The 22,123-nt window shown below is 33.5% G+C and overlaps 1 protein-coding gene across 2 annotated transcripts in view; it reads right to left on the bottom strand.

Moving 5' to 3' along the window:
* Window positions 1-1,181: 1,181 nt before the first annotated feature.
* SIFa (neuropeptide SIFamide) overlaps window positions 1,182-22,123 on the bottom strand; it is a 32,716-nt gene continuing 11,774 nt past the window's right edge. Inside the window, exons 2-4 of one of the 2 annotated variants that reach the window (XR_004760115.2) lie at window positions 4,388-4,532; window positions 3,081-3,228; window positions 1,182-1,283 (exon numbers count right to left, since the gene is read on the bottom strand). Coding sequence is in view for 1 of the 2 variants with exons in the window: in XM_085808523.1 (XP_085664649.1) it covers window positions 3,131-3,228; window positions 4,388-4,517 (228 nt within the window). In the remaining variant the exon portion in view is untranslated. The remainder of the gene's footprint in view (window positions 1,284-3,080; window positions 3,229-4,387; window positions 4,533-22,123) is intronic. The other variant, XM_085808523.1, reaches the window with a different exon arrangement.

Raw genomic sequence — 22,123 nt, 5'->3', positions numbered from 1 at the left:
ACGTTATACTTTCTGCATTTATTCCATTACGGTCTTGAAATTATTTTAAAACTTAATGAAGTTTTGTATTCAATAACGAGAAAATTATAACAATGTGCCTTAAACATTTGCCCAGAGACTGATCTGATTTCTTTATATTCAAATTCACACTTACTTCTATGAAATTAATTTCTTTTGCTTGTCACAAAATTGTTTAGATAAAGACCATTATATTCCATGAAAATCTTTTTATCTCCTAAAGTAAAGTATCAAATCAAGAAGTTTATATCCGCTCCAACTCATGAAGAGCAACTCCGTGCAACAAATGATTCCACAGAGCCTCTAGAGAAACTCTCCGAAACTAATTTCAAATTCTGCTTACCATCCCTTCGAAAGAGAAGACAGTTTACGCGATAGAAACTGCGCGAACGGGCATTAAATATGTCTCTATTTCAATATTTCATTGGAATGGTTTGGTTGCAGTTTGATCATCATAATCTTTCAGGAGAAAGTCATTCCCATGGTTGCTCGACAGGCACGGGTGGGACTGTAATCTAAACGGCGTGGCGTTACACGTCCTTGAATTTTTAATGTTAATGTAGGCTGGCGGTAAATTAAGCTATTTGAATAGAAATTGGTCATTACTATGCATCATACAGTTTTAAAATTTATCTGCATTCCGGCTAAATTGTGTCAGAAATTGTTCAACCGTTAGATAATAGTTGAGAGTACTTTTAAATGAAATGCTTCGCTTTAGGCATAATTAATCAACAAAAGAGTTGTAAATTTTCATACCCATTTTAAAAAACCGAAAGCAAAATTATTCCGTATGTTAAGAACACTGTATTATTCTTGTGACGATGCTTAGTTTAAGATAACATTTTTATCTCTTTTTATAATAACCAGTAAGCTTAAAACTGTACAGAATATGTTACCGTTAGAAAATTTTGAATATCTCTAACACATTTCTTTCTACTTTCATTGTTCTTATAAATAAGTCCCATACGCGCGCGCACACGTATATACACATATACAAATGTGTACAAGAAAAATGTTTGATTCCTCAACATGCACCTTGATTCATGTTAGTGAACTCCTGATACATCTCGTTTCTAACAATCATAAGCTTTCTAACCCTTTTAACAACTCTGAAGAATCTAAAAACAATTGTTCATCTTCTCTGTTGAATAAAACAAAACGAGTATTGTGAAATCACAGTTTTATTTTCTTAAGTTACAATAGATTATGCATCTGTTTTGTTTATTCAGATGTTCTATTAATTCGTGAATTGCTGAAGAGGAGAGCTGAAAAAGAAATAAAGCAACCATCAGTAAAGAAAAATGGAAGTATAGTAGGAAATAATAATTAAGTATAAAATGTAAAATGTACGGATCTTCAGACTATTTAAGTGACATTTTTATTGAATATTTATTGAACTGCAAAATATTGCATTTTAGTGCAGTTAATGTACTCTATTCTATATTGATTAATATTTTTCTGTTTTGCTCTCAGTTCTAACCAAATAAAGGTTTAAATAAACTTTCAGCCATTTTAATACAAATTATGTTTTCAGTTTCAGTCTCAGCTTTATTTAACGTAAGAGATAGTAGCAACTAGATTATTGTCTTGGTTTTATTATTATTATTAGAGATAATAATTTTTATTTTACTTTTCAATTTTATTTTAGTTCAGTACTTACGGTCTGAGGAAAAAAAGAATTAGTAAAGGTGAGAATATGTAAATTATTGACACCTTTAAGCAGTGTGACTAACTGAAGAAAGTCTGATGGATTTCTAGTCATAAAAATTAAGAATTATTCCGAATATCCGATTTAAGATGCGATTTATATTAAAACTTTCTCATATATTACTGAACTCGTAGTTCCAGAAATATTTATTAATTTTTAAGGATTTGCCATAATTAAACCATCCAGTGCAGTATAGTTCTGAAACATTTTCTAGAAGTTCTACCTATAGCGAGTAATGCTCTTTCAATATTTAACTAGGTTTTGATACGTGCGATTAGTGAAGTTACTTGTTTTAGTAGTTAAATTGATTTTAAAAATTAGGGAAAACTTATGGTTAACAGTTTTTCCCATCTTTAATAACGCTTTAAAAATAAAGACAAAGGTTATTAACCTCCCCCATTGATTTGTTAATAGAGTCTTTCAATGAAGGGGACCTTTTGCTGACAATTTTCATTATTTTAGCAATATCTGAAGAACACAGATTTCCCTCATATGCTGCGTTTAATCTTAAATTTAAATAAAGTTTTTTAATTAACTGTAAAATGTCTGTCATTGTTAATTGCATTATGTAATTACTTTAACAGTAAAACCTCTCTCTCTTTATAGTAAACGTTGAGGTCTGCTTTTTGAATCGGCTTTGAAAGTTAACAGTTCAACTAAATCAAAATTAAAATAGAAAAGAGCTGTATAGATTTTTTTTAAAACTGCTTAAAATGAATGTTTTCAAACAAATGAATTTTGGAATTAAATTTTTTTTTTCTGTTTTGAAACTGTTAGCATTTCTAGGATAATGCAACACAGAATTAAATTTCAGATAGTTAGCGTCAATAACATTAAACCTTATTTGAAGTACATGCTTAAAAATATCGTACTAACCTGTGATATAGCTCGTGTAATCAATTACAAGCATAAATACTTACTTAAAATAAAATTTTCTGGTACTATATTTCTTGCATAAAATATTTTAAAATTGCATTTACTTATTGAGAGCTAGATAGAAAGCATTTTGTTCATTAAAAATGGCAGAAACTTTCTCTGAGATACAAATTCTTTCCTTCTTTCAGTATTTGAGAAGCTAAACTGAGACAGGAATTTTAATACAATTTGGAACTCAAAGCATTATGACAGATTTCAGAGCTTTGGAAAAATGTTTTAATTTTAATAAGTAACCAATTGATTTCTTCTGACAATACGCAAATACTGTTCGAATTTGAAGTCTGAATTAGAGAAATAACTTATTGATGAAATAAATTTTAATTCGAAATAAATAAGTAAGAAAATATAGATGATAAGTATCTAAGCGTGAACGCAAAACAAGAGATGCACATTTACATAATAATTAAGTCCTCAATACCCCTTTTTTTGATTGTGACGCACACATACGTTTGAAAAAGATTCCAGAAGTTATTGCCCTTCTTGACTTGCCGTGAACCACTGACTGCAGGAATCAAAGATATATTCACAAACAGGATGACGATAGTCAATTGCTCTGTTGTCTATATCTAAAAAAATATTTAATGAAATAACTTAGATAAAATATAACAAGCAACTGCAATTAATACAAAGTCAAAATCTTTTTGTTTTTTAAGGTAGCAAACATAATAATCATAATAATACAAAGTTCAGAAAAGTATAAAATACAATGCAAAATACAAAGTACTGTAAAAAATATAAAATACGATACAAAGTATAAAATACTATCATAAAATATAAAATACAATCAATATAAAGTATAAAATATAGCAACTACAGGAACTAAGGCAAAAGGATTTTTGCTTTCATTATTCATTTTGCTTCCTTTCTTGCAGCTGCAAATTATAAATTCTGAAGTAACGAAAGTCATTCTAATTGCAGTTTTGGATTATGATTACATTTGCTGAGTTTTATATTTCTAATTACAGCTGCTGAGTCTTGATACATAAAGCAATGAGGCATGAAATGCAACTTTTTAATTTAAAAAATCTCATTCCTACTTCGATCAAGCCAAACCAGTAAAGTCGCTGAAGACTGATAGCTCAGTCCGAAGTTCGAATCCCGTTAACGGGCTGGCTGCATGGGCGTTTTCGTGGCTTTTCCCGTGTGTAACGTGTATACGAGCTAGTTTCCCATAGAAAGTCCTCCACGAAGGTATCCCTCCTTTTAGGCAGATATCCCTCGAGTGTTTTGCCATAATCAAATAAACCAAACCATCCTACTTCGATCACAAATTTTATTGCTTTCAAACAGTATGCCTTTGAATTATTGTCAGTATGCGAAAGTAATTAGTTGCACATTTCAACATAATTATACAAATTCTGAATTCGTCATACGAAATCTCAAAAATATTTAAGTTTTGTTTTCTGCTGAAGAGATTAACATAACTTTTATTTTAGAGGAATTCGTTTGAAACTTCTGTTGAATTTGAAATACCACATTTATAATTCTCATCTTTGAATTAATATTTCGAAAATTTTCTAATCAAATGAATTACTTAAAAGTACGTTTATAATTAGGAGTTAACCTGTTGCATATTTACTGCATAACACGCTTCGTCCAAAAGGAAAAGTGAAATTTATCATTTAATACATGATACAACTGTTATACTTCTCATCGGCTTAACAATACCGCAAACTGTAAAATTACTTCATATTGTAAAATAAGGAAGAAATAATATACATTTACCTATGTCTCGCATGAATCTTTTTCCAAATATGCTTCCATTAAATGGAGGTTTTCTGGCTCCTGCTGACAGGCTGGCTATCATCATGAAGATTAGCACAACAACAAAAGTAGCAGTCATGTATTTGGACATCTCTGAAGTTGTTACCTACGAAAACGAGAATTAAACTTTTCTTAGGGAACAAAATAATATTTAAAGAACTGTATATTTATAATTTCTGAAATATTGCTCTCTCTTCTTTAATTTTATAGATAATTTGGGAGTACTGCCTACTATTATTTGTCTTCGAGATAACAGAGTTCAGAGTACTTCGAGATTTCTGTGTACCCTAGAAAGAGTTGGCAATTAAAGTAAGTCATTTTAAAAAAAGATTATCTTATTATTATAGAATGTCTATAAATAGATCTCTGTCTCTTTCTTCTGACTGAGACTGAAAGACTGTCAAAAGATAGATTTTTGCATTGCATGTTTCTTCCATACTACGAATCTCCAGCTATATGTTTCAAGACTCTGAAATTCCACACAAAGAATAGAAAAAACAGCAAAAGTAAGTTTTGTATAATATCAGTGCAATTAGAAAAAAAAAAGATTTATTTTCCGCCAGTTGCTTGAAATTCTAAATAAATATGCTTCTTGAATACTTCCTTCAGCCTTTTTACCGCTTTAAAATGAAAATCTAAAATTAAAGCTTACATAGACAGAATGTAATGTGTTCATAATAGTGCCACATATTATTTTCATGAAATGTCTGGGAATTATTCATTACATGATTTTTCAATACATGGTCAGAAGCAATTAATAGCAAAATGAGTTGTTATAAAAGTACGAAATATGGGAATGTACTAATATTTTCTTAATTCTCAATCAGTTTCCCAAGCACTTTAATATTGTCTATTTTGACTTCGCTCACGAAATTTTCTGCCTCAGAGAAAGCGATAGCAGCAAAATTTTCAAGAGCATATATTTGAATTTCTAAGTATGTAGGTCAGATTATACGCTGAATTTTTCTATAAATGTATTGGAAAATGTTTTGGAGTTTGCAACCATTTGAAAAAGGCTAACAGATAAATCATCATATACATATCTTCATAAAATATAAACTTTATGAAGTTAGGTAAGTCATGAATATATAAAATATATATAAATACTTAGTTATTTTATCTTCCATTGCAATAAAATAAGAGTAATTTTAGTAATACAGAGTAAATCTAGTATAAATATTTTTATTTCTCTGTTAACCCCTGCTGTGAATATTGCAATGAGCTAGGTTAATTCCTTTCGAAATACTTTTAGAAGGCTGATCATGCCCGATAGACTTTAGCTTGCTTTATTGACAGCGTACAGTTATGAAAGATTTATGTACAAAATGTAATTATGAAGTAGTTGTATTATTGTTAGAAACCTGGTTATAACAGAAAGCCTTTAATAATTAATTACGGGTGGTGAACCGCATACACGAATTTTCGCAAGATGGTACTCTTAAACCCAGTTAATTCAGGGTCAATTATACAATGAAACCAGCTTAAGACGATCAGCCACGATTTCAGATAATTTCTTTGTGTGGAGATATCGCTTTTGAGGATATGCCAATGTGTGATGTATGGGATTGGGATTATTCAATTATGGCAAAGTACACGAGGGCTATCTGCCTAAAGGAAGGGATGCCTTCGGGGAGGACTTTCTAAGGGAAACTGGCTCGTATACACGTTACACATGGGGGAAACCACGAAAACGCCCATGCAGCCAGCCCGTTCGCGGAATTCGTACCTCGGACCGAACTACCAGTGTTCCGCGTCATTACCGCTCGGCCGATGGTGGGCGCTGTGTGATGTATGATGCAAAGAGGGTAAGAACAAAGAGTGGTTAAAACAAACTGACTTGTAAGCTCATGGTTTCAATTATATTTCAGTTTTAAAATGAATTAATTTCTTTCAGATTATAACAGTTTGAGTTTCCTGACAGTTTTAATATAATATACATAAGATTAACATTTTAATATAGGTTTCATACAAAGAAATAATGTGCGGCTCCTTGTCTTGCTAAAGATAATTTATATAAAGGGATCCATTTTTGTAAATATGCAAAACTGGTCCTGAAAGAAAAGTGTCTCAATTGCATGGCATACTTTACTTTCGCCCGAAGAGAAAGAAAGCAATATCGCAGATTTTTATTATGAATGAAAACTGAAAACTAATGCAAAGTTTAGAATTCGGGCATTTCTGTAAATGTGCATTTGAAACCGCACTTTTTTATTCATGTTTTCCTACTGTAAAAGATTCCTTTAAAAACTTGCATTCGAAAGCTTAGCATGTGTCACTGTCTTCAACAAAACTCATATACTATTTCACAAAGCTTTAATTAATGACATTTGGAGTAATTTAGATCGTTTCATTTTATATTATTTATCTAATTGGGCTGGGATCGCATTTTTACTCATATGCAATTTATACCTACAAGTCCCATAGAAAACATGAGCATTATTATGTTTCTTACTTGAAGGTGTCATATAACCAAAATTATCACATACATGAAGACCACTTTCGTTTCCTGAATGTGGATCATCTAGATCAGTGACTAGGCATTCAAGAAATATTTAGTCGCAGGCCTGTTTCCCTTTCATCCTCAACCTATGTACGGAGCTTCAATAAAAAATACTTTTAAATTAAAATATTTACATAAATTTTCCCGCTTGGTAAACAGAGATTATAATTTTCGTTGCGATCGCTAATTCAGCGAGGGGCAAATATCTCATATGTTTTCGAGAAATATTCGAAAGTTAAAAAATAAATAAATAAATAAAAAGTTCAACAGTAAGTTGGGTTGGTTTATTAAAATAACAAACGCCAGTTTGAAATTAAATGCTTGTTTAATTTTATCTTTGATTTTTGTCTCTGTCTCTTTCTTATATAGCTTTCAAAATTTTCTTATATATCTCTCGAATCTACAAAACATACTGAAATATATATGAATATATTCTACATAATGCAAAATGTGCAAGCATTGACACTAGGATAATGAGTTGCTCATTACAGTAGAATGAATAATAGTTGAAATGGTATAATGAAAGAAAAAGGTTTCCATGTGAAATTCTTATGATACTTTATTACTTTAAATAAGCATCAGCAAACAGGATGGAAATGTTAAGATGATTTCATATTATATTAGAAAGAAATCGGGCTTGGAGCACGTGTTGAAAAAGGTATCTCTGAACAACTGAGCTGCAGAAGGTATCTCCTGTTTACAAATTTTCATTAACATCGGGTAAGATACTTTTACACTGAAACTCAAAACATTAGAATTGCAAATCAAATAAATTTCTTTTGTAAGCTTTCTTCTAAAGAAGGAAGTTTGTTAAGGAACAAATGTGGACTCATGTACGGAAAAATCTATCTGATTCGACATCTAACATTTTAAATTCTTAAAACATACTTAGTATATAATTACTAGGCTACGTTAAGTATACCTTTATAATTTAAAACTCTCTTTTCCATTTAATTTATAGCCCTGAAATAGCATAATATTGTGCTATACGCGCTGATTAGGCATGGCTTTTTAACTTAGCATTTTCAAGCATGTTCGATAATTGGAAATCACATTCGAAGCAAACTGTCTAAGAGGTAAATATCATTAAGAAAAATATGATGTCCCGGTCAAATTCCCGGGAACTGCTTGCTTATTACTCAGACATTATGAGGTCATTGAAAACATGGCACTAGCTATAGGAAACAGCACGCAAATGAGCAATCGATAATAGAATCAATCTATTCATCAGCCTTTCTGACTTCAGATGATTTTGTTGAAGAAATGATAATAAATTAAAGAGCTTTTTAGATCAAGGTCTTATTTACCTTCGGAAGACAAATATCATTGAAAGAGGGCTCTGGCATAACATTTTCTGTGGAAATCTTTTACTTCATAATAAAAATTAGAAAACACAGACAACATAGAAGCAAATTTTCATCTTTTCTTTTTGACATACTTTTTATGTTAAGCTGCAATTAACTTATTTTATAAATGAGCATATATAAAGACACATGAGTAATTTATGTACTAAGTGTGGACTTTAAACTATGCCAGAAAATGAAGAATTAGGGACATGAAATGAGTCAGGAAGTTAGGAAGAGTTTCTACACTGCGTAATACTTTTTGTCTATGACTAAACCGTGTGATAATCTATGACTTTTTGAAGGTGACTAAACTCGTGGTTCTCGTCTAGTAGATGCTGGACTTGAGGATTAGCAACAATAACGACAATACTTGAACAGAAAGTGTCGCCTTTAATAATTATAAAAAGTGCAGTATACCCATTTTATATTTAAAATATGTTTATTGCCATGTCTGCCTTGGATTTACGCTTAGTATGTATGCCCTTTGAGAAAGATAAATTTTCCGCAAATACGAATAAGAAGTTTTACATTTAATTTTCTCAAGTGAAACTACAACTAAAGACGCCTACCAACCGGTATAGTAGTTAGCGTCACTGACTGCCGTGCCGGGTTCGAATCCCGGAGAGGTCATGGATGTTTATAAATGTATAGTGATGGTGCGGCATGGCGGCACTCTAAAATGCAGCGAACCGAAAGTCCTCTCGTGTGGTTTGGTGGAAGGAGAGGGGTGGGAGACCATCGGACCCATCCCCCCTAAGGTGCTCTCCATCAGAATTGGGAGCGGAGCTGAGTTAACTCGCACTGTCACCTGTAAGGCGCTCAAGCTGTAAGTTGCCAACGACAGGCGCTCCTTGCCACGAGGAATTTCGTGGGCTTGGGCTGATGTCACTGTCAGACAAGTGATCATAAAATGTAACAACAACACAGCAAAACTGAAGACATTAAAAATGCTGTATAATTTCGCGATTATAAAATGTAATGAAATAGATTTCACCTTTGTACTGAAATTCATACAATTTAATGTGATAAGAGATTAAATTTCTCTTTTAATATTACATTAAAATTTTATAATTTTATAGTCCATGATAACAGGGTGATTGAATGAAATTTGATAAGAACTAGGTAAATGCTCACGTATATTCTGCGAATTGAGGTGCAGTGTGCTTAGAAAAGAGTATTAAGAGGAAGAAAATTAACGATGACTGTGCAGTCTGATAAAACTAAACAGACACGAATCTAAAAATTAGTAAATCAAATTCCTGACATGGAAAAATGTATCGAATAATATCTCCTACATTGGAGTGAAAAATATTATAAGAGTAAATTACGGAATAATACGTATAAGAAAAGAAATTGTCATTATCTTATAAGCACATCTTTTCAGTAATACATCGTCCCCTACCAGTAATTTTATATCGACACAATTTCATTATTTTATATTCTTATAGGTTTATAAGAATTTATAAATCTGCCTACGTATCAGAAATTACTGCAGTGACTATACTCGTATAAAGCTCTCTCTGTTTACATGCAATTACTGTGTTGTAATTCATAAATATGTGCATTAAAATGAGTCTTTATGTGAAATAACACTTTTTTGGTGATTGAAATAAGTTCATAAATCATAGCAATGCTTTGGTTACCGGATCACGTAAATTCTGAGTACAGTCATGCAATTTGGCGTAATTATGCGGATGAATAATCCCATGAGAATGACTGCATTCTATCCAGTATATGCGAGAAAAATAACTGTAACGAACAGATAACAATCTGCATTTTTTATTTCATTTCATTTTGAGAGTGTAGTTACGAAAAGGTACTTCCGTAATTAATTTTAGGATCGTTTATTTAATTTTTATGGCGTTGTAATAGTTTATCTAAAAGTTAGACTTAGTTTTCTTAAGTTAAATCTTTAATGACAAGCAATTTCCATGCAGTTGATAAAATGAAATGAAATCCAGTTTGATATTTCAGATTCAAAGCTATTTTATGTGAAAAAGTAAGATAAAGCTAAAATCCTTACGAGCAATAAAGCGCAATATATTTCGCTTGTATACGAGAAGTGCTTATGTAGTATTATTTCTTCTAACAGTAAGGAAGGCCGAATTTAACTTAAAACGGTATTTTTAATGTTGGTCATATTTTAATTCTTTCGTAAAGGAGGAAACTTATTGCTATTACCTAGCAAAACATTTTAAATTTTATGCGATAACTAATTCATGTTAGAGACTGATGGCACTGCAGCACTCAGTTGGTTTTCCAAAATATTAAAAGGGCTCTAAAGTTCCTTTAATTAGCATTTGTGTCATTTTTGTAACATCTAGTGTACTTTCAAGTTTAGCAATTTCAAGTTTTTTAAACTGGCCACATTTTGAGCTAACTGAAGTCGGAACCACACATAACTCAATCGGTTAAGACAACATATTTGCCTTCTAATTTTCAATCATGTGAGCGCAATAGTTTAATTTAAATTGAGGTCGTTAGTTTTAGATTTAACCTCTTCTAATTAGTAGAAGGTTGAATTTTACTAAAACAAAATAACTTGAAGCATTATGTGCATAATAACTTTAGGCAATCGCAATTAGTATGATCAACTAATAGATGCTCCAATAGGACTGGGTGATGGCTTTATATATGAAGCAATTAAAATATAACAATATTTTTTTAATGGCGGGCACTAGCAATTTTTATGTACTCGCCACTAATAAGGCCACAAGTGGTAGTCATTTTATTATGTAGTAATCTACTAATAAGTGGCCACCTTTACCTCCTATGAGGAGACAGACAATTTTACTTCCACGCTTTCTCCGGAATTCGAATCCGGGCCCTTCGATATCGCAGTCGGCTTCCCTAATCACTATACCGTTTGGGCGCCAAATATAAGAATATAAAAGTACTTAAAACTGTGATGTAATAGTAAAAAAAACGACGAACTTCGACTCAAAAATTAATACTAAAATATTGCTAACTTCAATTTCGTTGGAGTGTAGTTCATCTTTACCAAAAAGCTGTTGCTACGACGAACACTTACAAGTAGACTTAATTATGCTGCATTAAGAATCTGAAGTGATTGGTCTAAAGAAAAATGGTAGAGCTTATACATGATTTTATACTTTTCCATCAGGAATGGAGAAGAAATTGCGTTAATTACGAGGTTACTATGTAAGAACATATCGAAAGCTTGTAGGAAGTCCACAGCGATTGGATGAACTATTTTCATGCTTCTTCGCGCTATTTTTTAATTGAGCTTCTTCATTTGTTTTCTACAGAACTGCATAAAGCTAATTTTCTCATAATATCTTATATTATAATACTTCAGTTATTACAAAATAGATGCATAATTATTTTTTACAAAGGACATATTATATATATATTATTTAGACTAAAAAAGGTACGGAATAACAGTAATTTTGGCTACTTTGTTATAACACAGTAATTGGTAAACAAGCAATAAATGAAAGATGCGCTATTTATAAGAGTAAGAATATATTCTCGATATGCTTTTTAAACTAATTGTATTACACTATTTTAAAATTTAAAGACGTGTTTTACCTTTTTTAATAAATTTGAATTAGATATGTTGCAACGAAATAGCGTAATGGGATAATTTTCTTAGAAACGCTTCAATATTTTCTTACATTTATTTTCTTTACAGTATTTTCCTCCGTAACGTCTACACTGAAGTGACAAAAGTCATGGGATAGCAATATGCAAATATACAGATGGCAGTAGTATTGCGTAGAAAATGTATAAATGCGAAGTGCTTTGGCAGGGCTTTCATTTGTGTTCAGGTTATTCATGTGAAGAGGCTTTGACGTGATTATGGCCGCACGACGAGAATTAACAGACTTTGAACGCGGAATGGTAGTTGGAGCTAGACGCATGGGTCATTCCATTTCGGATATCGTTAGGGAATTCAACATTCCGAGATCCACAGGGTCAAGAATGTGCCGAGAGTATCTAATTTCAGGCATAACATCCCACCATGGACAGCGCAGTGGCCGACCACCTGCACTTAACGACCGAGACCAGCGACGTCTGCGTAGAGTTGTCAATGTTCACAGACAAGCAACACTGCGTCAAATAACCGCAGAAATCAATGTGAGACGTACGAAGGACGTGTCCGATAGGACAGTGCGGCGAAATTTGTCTTCCTTGGCTATGCCAGCAGAAGACCGACTCAAGTGCCTTTACTGACAGCACGACATCGCCTGCAGCGACTCTCGTGGGCTTGTGAGCATATCGGTTGGTCCCTAAACGAATGGAAAACCGTGGCTTGGTCAGATGAGTCACGCTTTCAGTTGGTAAGAGCTGATGGTAGGGTTCGAGTGTGGCGCAGACCCCACGAAGCCATGGACCCAAGTTGTGAACAAGGCACTGATCAAGCTGGTGGTGGTTCCATAATGGTCTGGGCTGTTTTTACATGGCATGGACTCGGTCCTCTGGTGCAACTGAACCGATCATTGACTCGAAATGGATACCTTCAGGTACTTGGAGATCACTTACAGCCATTCATGGACTTCACGTACTCAAACAGCGATGGGATTTTTATGGATGACAATGCGCCATGTCATCGGGCCACAATTGTTCGCGATTGGTTAGAAGAACATTCTGGACAATTCCAGCGAATGATCTGGCCACCTAGATCACCCGACATGAATCCCATCGAACATTTATGGGACATCATCGAGAGGTCAGTTCATGCCCAAAACCCTGCACCGTCAACACTTTCACAATTATGGACGTCTATAGAGGCAGCATGGCTCAATATTCCTGCAGAGGACTTTCAACGACTTGTTGAGTCCATGCCACGTCGAGTTGCTGCACTTCGCCGGGCAAAAGGAGGACCGACAAAATATTAGGAGGTATCCTATAACTTTTGTCACTTCAGTGTATAGTAGCAATGGATATTATAGGCTTCGATCATTACACTTTGGAAAAGATAGAATTGCGCTTTAAATTATTCCGAATGGATATGTATGCAGTAATAAACATAATAACATGTGATAAATCTCGCTTTTAAGGTTTAGTGTTATTGATAATTCCTCTTCAAAATCAACTTCGCTAATTTTATACAAAATATATAAGTGCTTTTCTAGAATTTAGTTTTAGTAACTCAAAACGTGCTCTGTATTTACATTTACAGCTGAATAACGCACAACTTTGATGTTATAGAATAAAATATGCTGGGAAATTAGAAATCCATTTATAGTTACGAAATTAGGGATTTGCATAAATTTAAATATCTGCAATATAGGGAATTGTATAGAGAACATTGTACATTATAGGATTATAGGAACATTATACAGCATATGATTGTACATTATAGGGAATTGTTATGTACATTATAGGGGAGTTGTTTATTTTTTCTCACGCAAACCGAAGCCGGAAGTGAAGAGCATTTATTAGCAAACGTTCACTGACGCCGAACAGTAAGTAAACTGTCAGAGCACATGAATTTATTTCCGTGTCAAATTGAACCTGCGTTTTTTACTTCCTTGTACGAAGTAAAAAGGAAGTATTGTAATCGCGGAAAGCTTCAGGCAACATATTTATATTTCAACGAAAATATCCACTTTGACCGCTTTCGAATGAAATTTAACGATGTTTTTGCGTGATATCTATACGTAAGGACAGAATAAAAGACTCTTTTCCTCCAAAAAAACTAAAAAACTGCTTTAAAATGAATTCTGAAGAGAATTTTTCGTGGCGTCTGTAAGAACGTATGTACGTACGTGCGTGCGTACGTACGTATCTCGCATAACTCAAAAACGAGTAGCCTCAGAACGTTAAAATTTTGTATATAAGACTACTATAACATGTAGATGTGCACCTCGTATTTTGGTTTCAATCGGCCGCGCCAAACGTATATAAATATATTTATAAATATATCCTCTCTGTTACCCGGCTCAGTGATCTCAGTTTCTTTACTCTTATATATTTGTAAATTGTACATTTTTTTCTTTAAAAATGATTGAATTATGTTGTTTTTATCTTCCGGTTAAAGTTTTTATGCTTTTCGTAATTCTGGAAGCAATATTTGTACAATTATCAACAATTTAAAAGCTGTTTAAGTGCGGTTAAGTTTTAAATAACATGGCGGACATATTTGTTTACATTTGAAACAGCAGAATTGTAGATTTGTTGCCAATCTAGAAAGACTAAGCTTCGCAACACAAAAATAACGCCTTCATTTATTATTGCGAATTAAATCATGCTTAATCCTTTCTGGAATTTTTTCGAGGAAATAAGTATTTAAGATTTACTTCGTAATTTTTAATAAAGATATTTTGAATTTTTATGTATTTTTCGTTTTGTTTGCTTAATTTCTTTTATACATCGTTCTAGCTTTGTTATAGTATTTGAATAGAACATGTGGCAACGATTAGATAATTCTTAAAATGATATAAATTTTGTGCATTCTGAGTTACAATATGAACGAAATATAATATTGTTAAGTAAACCTAGCGCCAGAGTGTCGCTATGGTAAACAAAGTGAATTTTAAAGAATGCATTTATTCTATTGTCGTTTATGCGCTGTCGGCGAAGTAGGTTTAATTCAATCTAATAAGTTAAATGAAATGCAAGAAAAAAATGCGTATAATTTAATATTCCGTACAAGGAAGTCATGTGATGTACACATCAGATTTTTGTTCATAGGAATCATGAGTAGTGTAAAATGTTTACGGTTAATGTAAAAGAAAGATTTTAAGGTGCGCAGGTGCGTTGTTTTTTTGCGCCTTGCACCTAAACCCAGAATTTTCGAATGTCGACTTCGGCAAACTAAAGTTTGTAAAATTTGCAAAGGTGAACAATTGGAAGCCATGTATTTTAAACCCAGTTCCACAGTTAAGTTCTAATATTCTCTCCGATTGGAATTTGAGGGACTTTCACTGTTAAAATAAAGTAGATTAAAATACAGAAGTTTTGGTCGTCACAGAATAGATTGGAATGAACCACTGATTGTCCTTTCAATGGAGAAAATGATGTGAAGAGCTGCCTGAGGTGGCTGAATTCTACATCGCTCGTTAATAGTTTGTACTCTCTAGGCTTAATAATGAAAATCTCGAATCATTGTTTCTCGGAAGCAAGCATAAAAGTCTGGGGTACATTAACATGCCTACGTTTCACGACGAATAATAAAGATATTAAAATTGCCTTTATTGAATCTAGAAATAGGGTAGCCTCACTAAATTCTCTTACATTACTGAAGTTAGAATTAATGGGAGCGCTGTTGTCAGCTAAGTTGGGCGACAATATTTTTAGAGCATTGAATTTGAAAATCGCCTGCTATATTTGGACAGAACTTAACAGTTACCTATTTTTGGATCAAATAAAGTCTGAAACCTTCGAACCCTTTGTTGAGAATCACTTTTTTTTGCTGTTGTTTTGTTTGAGATAAAAAAAGAATTGAGATCAGCTAAAGATTGGAATTACCACTCAGGTCTCAAAAACCCTGTAGATCTCGTATCTCGGGGAACGAAGATCTCCTAAGTTAAACGAACCCATTTGGAAGCAAGGTCTACAGCCGGTTCAACTCTCTCCCTACCTTTGGCCAAAATTAGAGATTAAAGAAACAATTTTTCCCCCATTGGTGGGCACTTAGCCGATTTAGGCTTGGCCCCTACTAAGGCCGGAAGTGGTGACCGCTTTATTGTGTAAGCACCTTAACAGGTTACTTCGTATGAAGGGACAAACAGTTGCAACCCTGCCTTCTCCGATATATGACCAGTCGAAAGTTCAAATAATCTCTTTAACATTTTAAAATATAGCGACAAAAAGATATTAGTCACTGCCTGGAAAACATGTTTCATTACAGAACTAAGAAAGTCCAGAGATATTTAAGGAAATCTTATAACTGATGACCAACAAGAAGCAAAAAATTTCTGGATACGATCAGTGCAAAAAAATTGTTTTGGAGAAGATAACAAAGCTCTAAACGAAGGTAATTCGATGAAAAAATTTCACCTTTGTGTAATTTTCTCCCATACATTGAGAAAAATAGAATCATGATATTGAGAAGAATATTGTTATTTTCTGACTTCTGATTTTTCACTAGGTAATAAGCATCGAGGTATCTTACCCAAAATTTCCGGACTGACAATGTTAATTGCACGCAAAGAGCACGAGAAGATAATGCATGGAGGGAGTTCTGTGACTTGAGACAAAGTTAGATTTTGTCTCTGGATTTTTAAAGGACGCCAATTGGTTAAAAAGATATTAAAAAAGTTACTTGATTTGTTGGAAATATTTAGCTATGCCAGAAGACAATACAAATGCACCCTTACTTATAGGAAGAATCCAAGAATCACCTCCATTTGCAATTGGTGGAATTAATATCGTCGGAAAAGTCTACGTAATAAATTTTAAAGACGCTCAAAAAATCCTGTATTGCTTTATTCGTCCGTGCAGTAACAGAGCCGTATACTTAGAACTCGTTGAAGTACGTCAACAGGGCCCTTTTTACTTGGATTTCGTATATTTTGTAGCAGAAAAGAAGACTCCAGATTTATCTACACTGCTAACGCAAAGACTTTCAAAAGAACAAAGAAAGAAATATATATATATTTTTCAGTTTTAGATAATGACAAATTCAAGAATTTTATTGCCAAAGAGAGAACCCAGAGTAAGTTTATAATTGATTCAGAAACATGGTGGGAAGCGTTTTATGACAGCCCGTCGTTATATCCGTCAAAGTGTACTTAAGAAAAAATGTAGGGAAAGCATTGTTAATCTTCGATGAAATACCTACACTAGTCGTGAAAGTAAAGTCAATTCTTAACTCACCGCCTCTAAGCTACGATAACGAAAATGACGAGCCACAAAACTCCAGCGTACTTCTTAAACATTGGACAAACCGATTTTGAAGTATCCACTGACGTTTGCAAGAACAAAAAGAGAAACACTCACGAAGAGAAAACGTTATCAAGAGCTGATGTCGAAACAAAAACATGATGTTTTAAATGGAAGCAGCAATATTTGTTAGACCTTAGAACTGCCCATTGTTTGAAAAAATAAGAAAAATATTTCAGAAAGAACTGAAAGTAGGATATATTGTTTTAATTGAAGGAGACTATAGAAACATACTGTTACAGCCATTTGGCAGAATTGTAAAATCCATTCCTGGATGTGACTTTTAATTCTAATCATTCGAACTAAAAAGTAGTAATGGCACTTTAAAACGCACTTCCGAACACCTACATGCTCTTGTACTCTGATTTCAGACACTTTGAACTTTATTATATATTACTAATTTTTTCCTTATTTAATGAATAAATTGAATTTAATTTTTTAATTAAGTTTAGAAAGTATTTAACTATTTTAATCTGTTTTTGTTAGTCATAGTTATAAATTTATGTGTAACCTATTTTTTGTAACTGAAATTTTTGTATGTTATAGACAAATAATTTATGCATACGATTGTATAATTCAGTTAAATGAACTCTTGTCAAAGTTCAGGTGGAGAGTGTGTTAAGATTGTTGATATCGGTAAAAGATGGCGTTACAAGTCCGCTGCTGATTATTTAGCTCATCTCGCCCTGGACCACATGAAATCCAGCGAAAAATTGATAACTAATTTAGTCTTCTTTGTTTTAGAATTCGATCTGTAATGCGTAGATATTCGAATGTTAAAATTATTCAATGGCACTATTAAGTTTCCGATTTTGATGATTTGCAATTAGAATTAGTCTTTTAGACTCCCTTATGCCTATATGTGTCCATAATTATTAAAGTTTTAATTAAAAGATGAAGACCCTTAATGCTATGCACCTCATTCTTTGATTTTAGTAGTTTCGTTTTGATCGATGAACTCATGACTTTTGTCGCCCTAATTTCTCCGCAATACAGCATAATCGTATACAAGCTTAAAGTAAATGTTTAAGTGAACAGAAAGGGAGTGTCATTAAAACGTATTAACAAAATGGAGGCAAAATCGGAGAGGGAAAGGATGTGAGCTCCCTTTATTATTTTCCTGGAGATATTCAAATGACATGAAAATAATGTTGCCAGAAGCAGTAAATAAAATTAATTTGATCAAACCAAAAGTAGATTGTGACGTCGTGTTCTCTTTGCTGCCATAAAATGTACTCAACGTTGAAAACTGTTTAGTGAATTATCACCAAATTCTTTAAGCTATTACAAAGTCAGAAGAAGAGTGGAAAGAACCCTTTTAACTCAAATAAAGTTTACAGTCGGAACCAGCACGTGCCAATACTTTTGACTTAACTCAAAAGGTAATGAATAACTTAAAATTAACGGAGTTAAGTACATATTAGCGGCTTCACAGGTTAAATATCGCGCAAGCTGGCTCTGACTCGAACGTTGGCATAAACAAGCTTAATGGCAAGAATAACTCAACGCCACAGAACTCTAATAGCTAGAGATTCAACGTGGAAGTTAGCAACATGGCCTTCAAGCAGGCAGAACATGCTCTGAATTCAGTTTCCTAAACCTTCCTTTAAATACTACTTTCCTTCTGCCTAATTTGAATATCGCACGTGCTGAAGTTTACATTCTGGCAGGAAAATGAAATGAGAATTGAAAGGAAAGGTACTTAAAATAACAGGTTAGAAAATTAAACAATATTCTATAAGGTAACTACTCATTACTTTTATTCTTACGTGACAAAATAGGTAATAAGCATATTAGTTATTTTCTCCCTCCTTTCCGCATGCCTTCGTGATGTAATTGGAAGCATACTCGACGTGTATTCGAGAGGTCCAGGTTTCGAATTCCGGTGAGAGCACTGCACATTTTTCACGTCTCCAGCATCCGAAACCTAATGACTCAAAAAGCATAAAAATTGTGTTTTCTACATTCAAGTAATGTGACTTTGCAATCAAAATTACCTTGTCTTTTGCAAGAATACACTGAGAGAAATTTCGATTTTCCTTTCTAAATGTGACTTTAGTCGTGAGTTTCATCATAGATGAAGCGAAGTTAGGTTAGCTTTTAGCTTTTTTAGCAGATATCTTCTAAACGCTGATTAAGATGATTTCAGAGTAAACCTAAAACATATTTCGGGGTTTATAACAGACAAAACGTATTAATAACATAAATTTGAGTTTACAGAGAAATTGTAATTTAAAATCGTTCCTTTCTGTTCTTAAAATATATCATAAGAGAAAATGCAGTTGAGGTTATGGTATTGTTCTAAATCAGGGATGGGCAAACTATGGCCCGTGTGCCAAGTTCGGCCCGCCGGAAGGTTCCATCCGGCTCGTGGATAGAATTTTAATTTGCCAGTTCGAGGCAAATTAAAAGAACTGTGTATTTATATATTGTATATCATCTCCTTTTCTACTTTGTTTAAATATTATTTTTTTCTTCCTTTTTTCCAAAGGGCTGATAATCTTTTTACTTTCTCTATTTTTGTTCTAAAAACATTGACGGAAATAGCAAGCACAAACAGCTTTTAATTGGTAAATTTTTAAAAGTGGAAGTTATAGCTGTAAATTGGCGCCAACAAGCGTTGTCTCTTTCTCAGGGAGCAGACATATGGGAATCCAATATAGGTGAATTAGACCTCCTTAGAAAAAAACTTAATCTTAACTTAAAACTTAATAAGAAAACTTAATTTGTTTTCTGAGCAGCTAGCTAAGAACGACTTGTCTGATTTCCCGAGGTTAAATTCGACACCCTCAGTAAATGACGAGAAGCTTAAGAATTATGAAGATGGCTTGAAAAAAACTAAATTTTTAGTTCGAAAAGATTTCAGTGCCATTCAAACATAATTGGATAATTTTACTTTGCCTTACAACATAAATTGTGAAGCAGTGAGGTCAGATTTCCAGCTTGAATTAATTGAGTTGCGATCTAACAAGATTCTCAAGCAGTTTTTTCTAAATACGCGAAAGTTAAGAGTTTTGTAAATCATTATCGAAAGTAAGTTTCCCAATTTAATACCTCACGCCCAGAAAATCAGTGCTATATTTGCTTCATCTTATATATGTGAACAAGTGTTTTCAACTATGAACCTTAGAAAGTACACACATGTCCATAAATTAAGGATAATGCAAAATCAGGCAAAGGAAGAGTTAGAAGCAAAACAAATTTGACTTATTTGTAAAGCTTATTTATTAAACAAAAAAGCAAAAAAAGATGCTATATGTTTGATATTATTAAAAAAATTAGCGATTTTTTCTCCCTGGAGCAAATTACAAAAAAAAAAAAAAAAAAAAAAAAACACCTATTTACAAAAAATCAATATTACATGGTTGGTATGATTGTTAATACATTGTATGTCTCCCAGATGATGCGATACAGTCCGTACAACGCCTAGGCATGCTGAGTATCAAATTATCGATCTGATCTTGGGGGATATTACACCACTCAAAAAGGAATGCTCTCCGAAGTTCTGAAACCCAGAATAATTCCACCCCAAACGAGCACTCCTGCACCACCGTAACGGTGTCGTTCAATGATGTTTTCTTGGTGGTAACGGGTACCTGGAGCTCTCCATATGAAAGTACGGCGAGAATCAGACTGCAAGCTAAACCTGGACTCGTCGGAAAACATCACACAAGCCCACTGTTGCGATGTCCACAATGCATGCTCTCTACTCCAGGCTAACCGCAGGCGACAGTGAGTTGCAGTAAGTGGAACGCATCTGACAGGTCTACGAGCATATAGACCAATCAGCCCTAAGCGTCTGTACACGGTCTGCCTTGAAATTGTCGTACCAGTGGCTGAAGAGAGCTGACGAGACAGGTCTGAGGCTGTGCTCCGCCTGTTTCTAATGGCAGTAATTGCCAAATACCGGTCCTCATTCGACGTTGTAACTCTGGGGCGACCTGTGCTGTAACGTCTACTTACATTACCATCATCTTGGAATCGTTGCCAAAGCCTGGAGATGACACTCTGGGCAATTCCAAGTTCGACTGATACGTCCAGTTGGGTACACCCACATACCAGACGGCCGATAATTCTACCACGTAAAAAATCATCCAAATGCGTCCTTTGTGTCATAACATATTCGTTTATTGCACTGAAATGCTTATAAAGCGCCTGGGAACAATTTTACTTCTTTTCCTGTATTCTTTATATATTACTCTCTTACACTCTCGTCATTGTAGCGCACCATCGGTGTCATCTGGTTACTTCCTGAAATTTGCATATGATTCTTGAAGATGTGTTTAGTGATTTTACAGGTGATATATTTATTTTAGAGTTCGATTTCCGCGTGACTCCGAATTATCCTTAATTTATGGACATGAGTGTATTATTTCAGAAGTAGACTGACAGATGAGCATTTAGCCTCGTTCCTTAGAATCAGTACATCTCACTTCGAAACTCAAATGTAAGGAACTTTTAAAACTGAAATCGCAATTTCATTCATCTTATTAACATATTTAAATTGTAATACTTGTATGTTGTTTTTAAAATTTTAGAAAAATTTATCTTGGCCCGCCAAACGTTTTGTTTTCGATTTTTTCTCCGCGCCCATCGCTGTTCTAAATGATGAAAAAGAACACTAACTTTAGTTGAAGACATCAGGTAACATGTTTTCTGAGAATTAAATGAGTTCTAAACATGAAACATTTTTCTGCAGTCGGAGAATCCAGTATAGATATGAAGCAAATATAAATACATGATATTCAAGATACAAAACCTTTTTTCTGCAGTGAAAGACTAAACTTCTTTTCAATGAAAGAAAAAATAAAAATTACGGAACTTCTTGGGATGAAACTCTCAAATTCAAATTTCAAGAAATTATGACTGGCACAGTTTTCGTGATGTATAAAATCGTGTGTATCGAGGTTTTCAACTCCCTAGTAGTACTAGGAGGTTTGTCATACGTCTCTCAATAAAATGTATGTGTGAGAATGGCTTCCACGAAAAGCGTGATAA

This window comes from Stegodyphus dumicola, chromosome X1 (genome assembly GCF_044657685.1).
Source record: "Stegodyphus dumicola isolate Sdum_Otavi_A_Nest chromosome X1, ASM4465768v1".
NCBI classification, from domain to species: domain Eukaryota; kingdom Metazoa; phylum Arthropoda; class Arachnida; order Araneae; family Eresidae; genus Stegodyphus; species Stegodyphus dumicola.
This window is presented reverse-complemented; position numbering and strand designations above follow the sequence as displayed.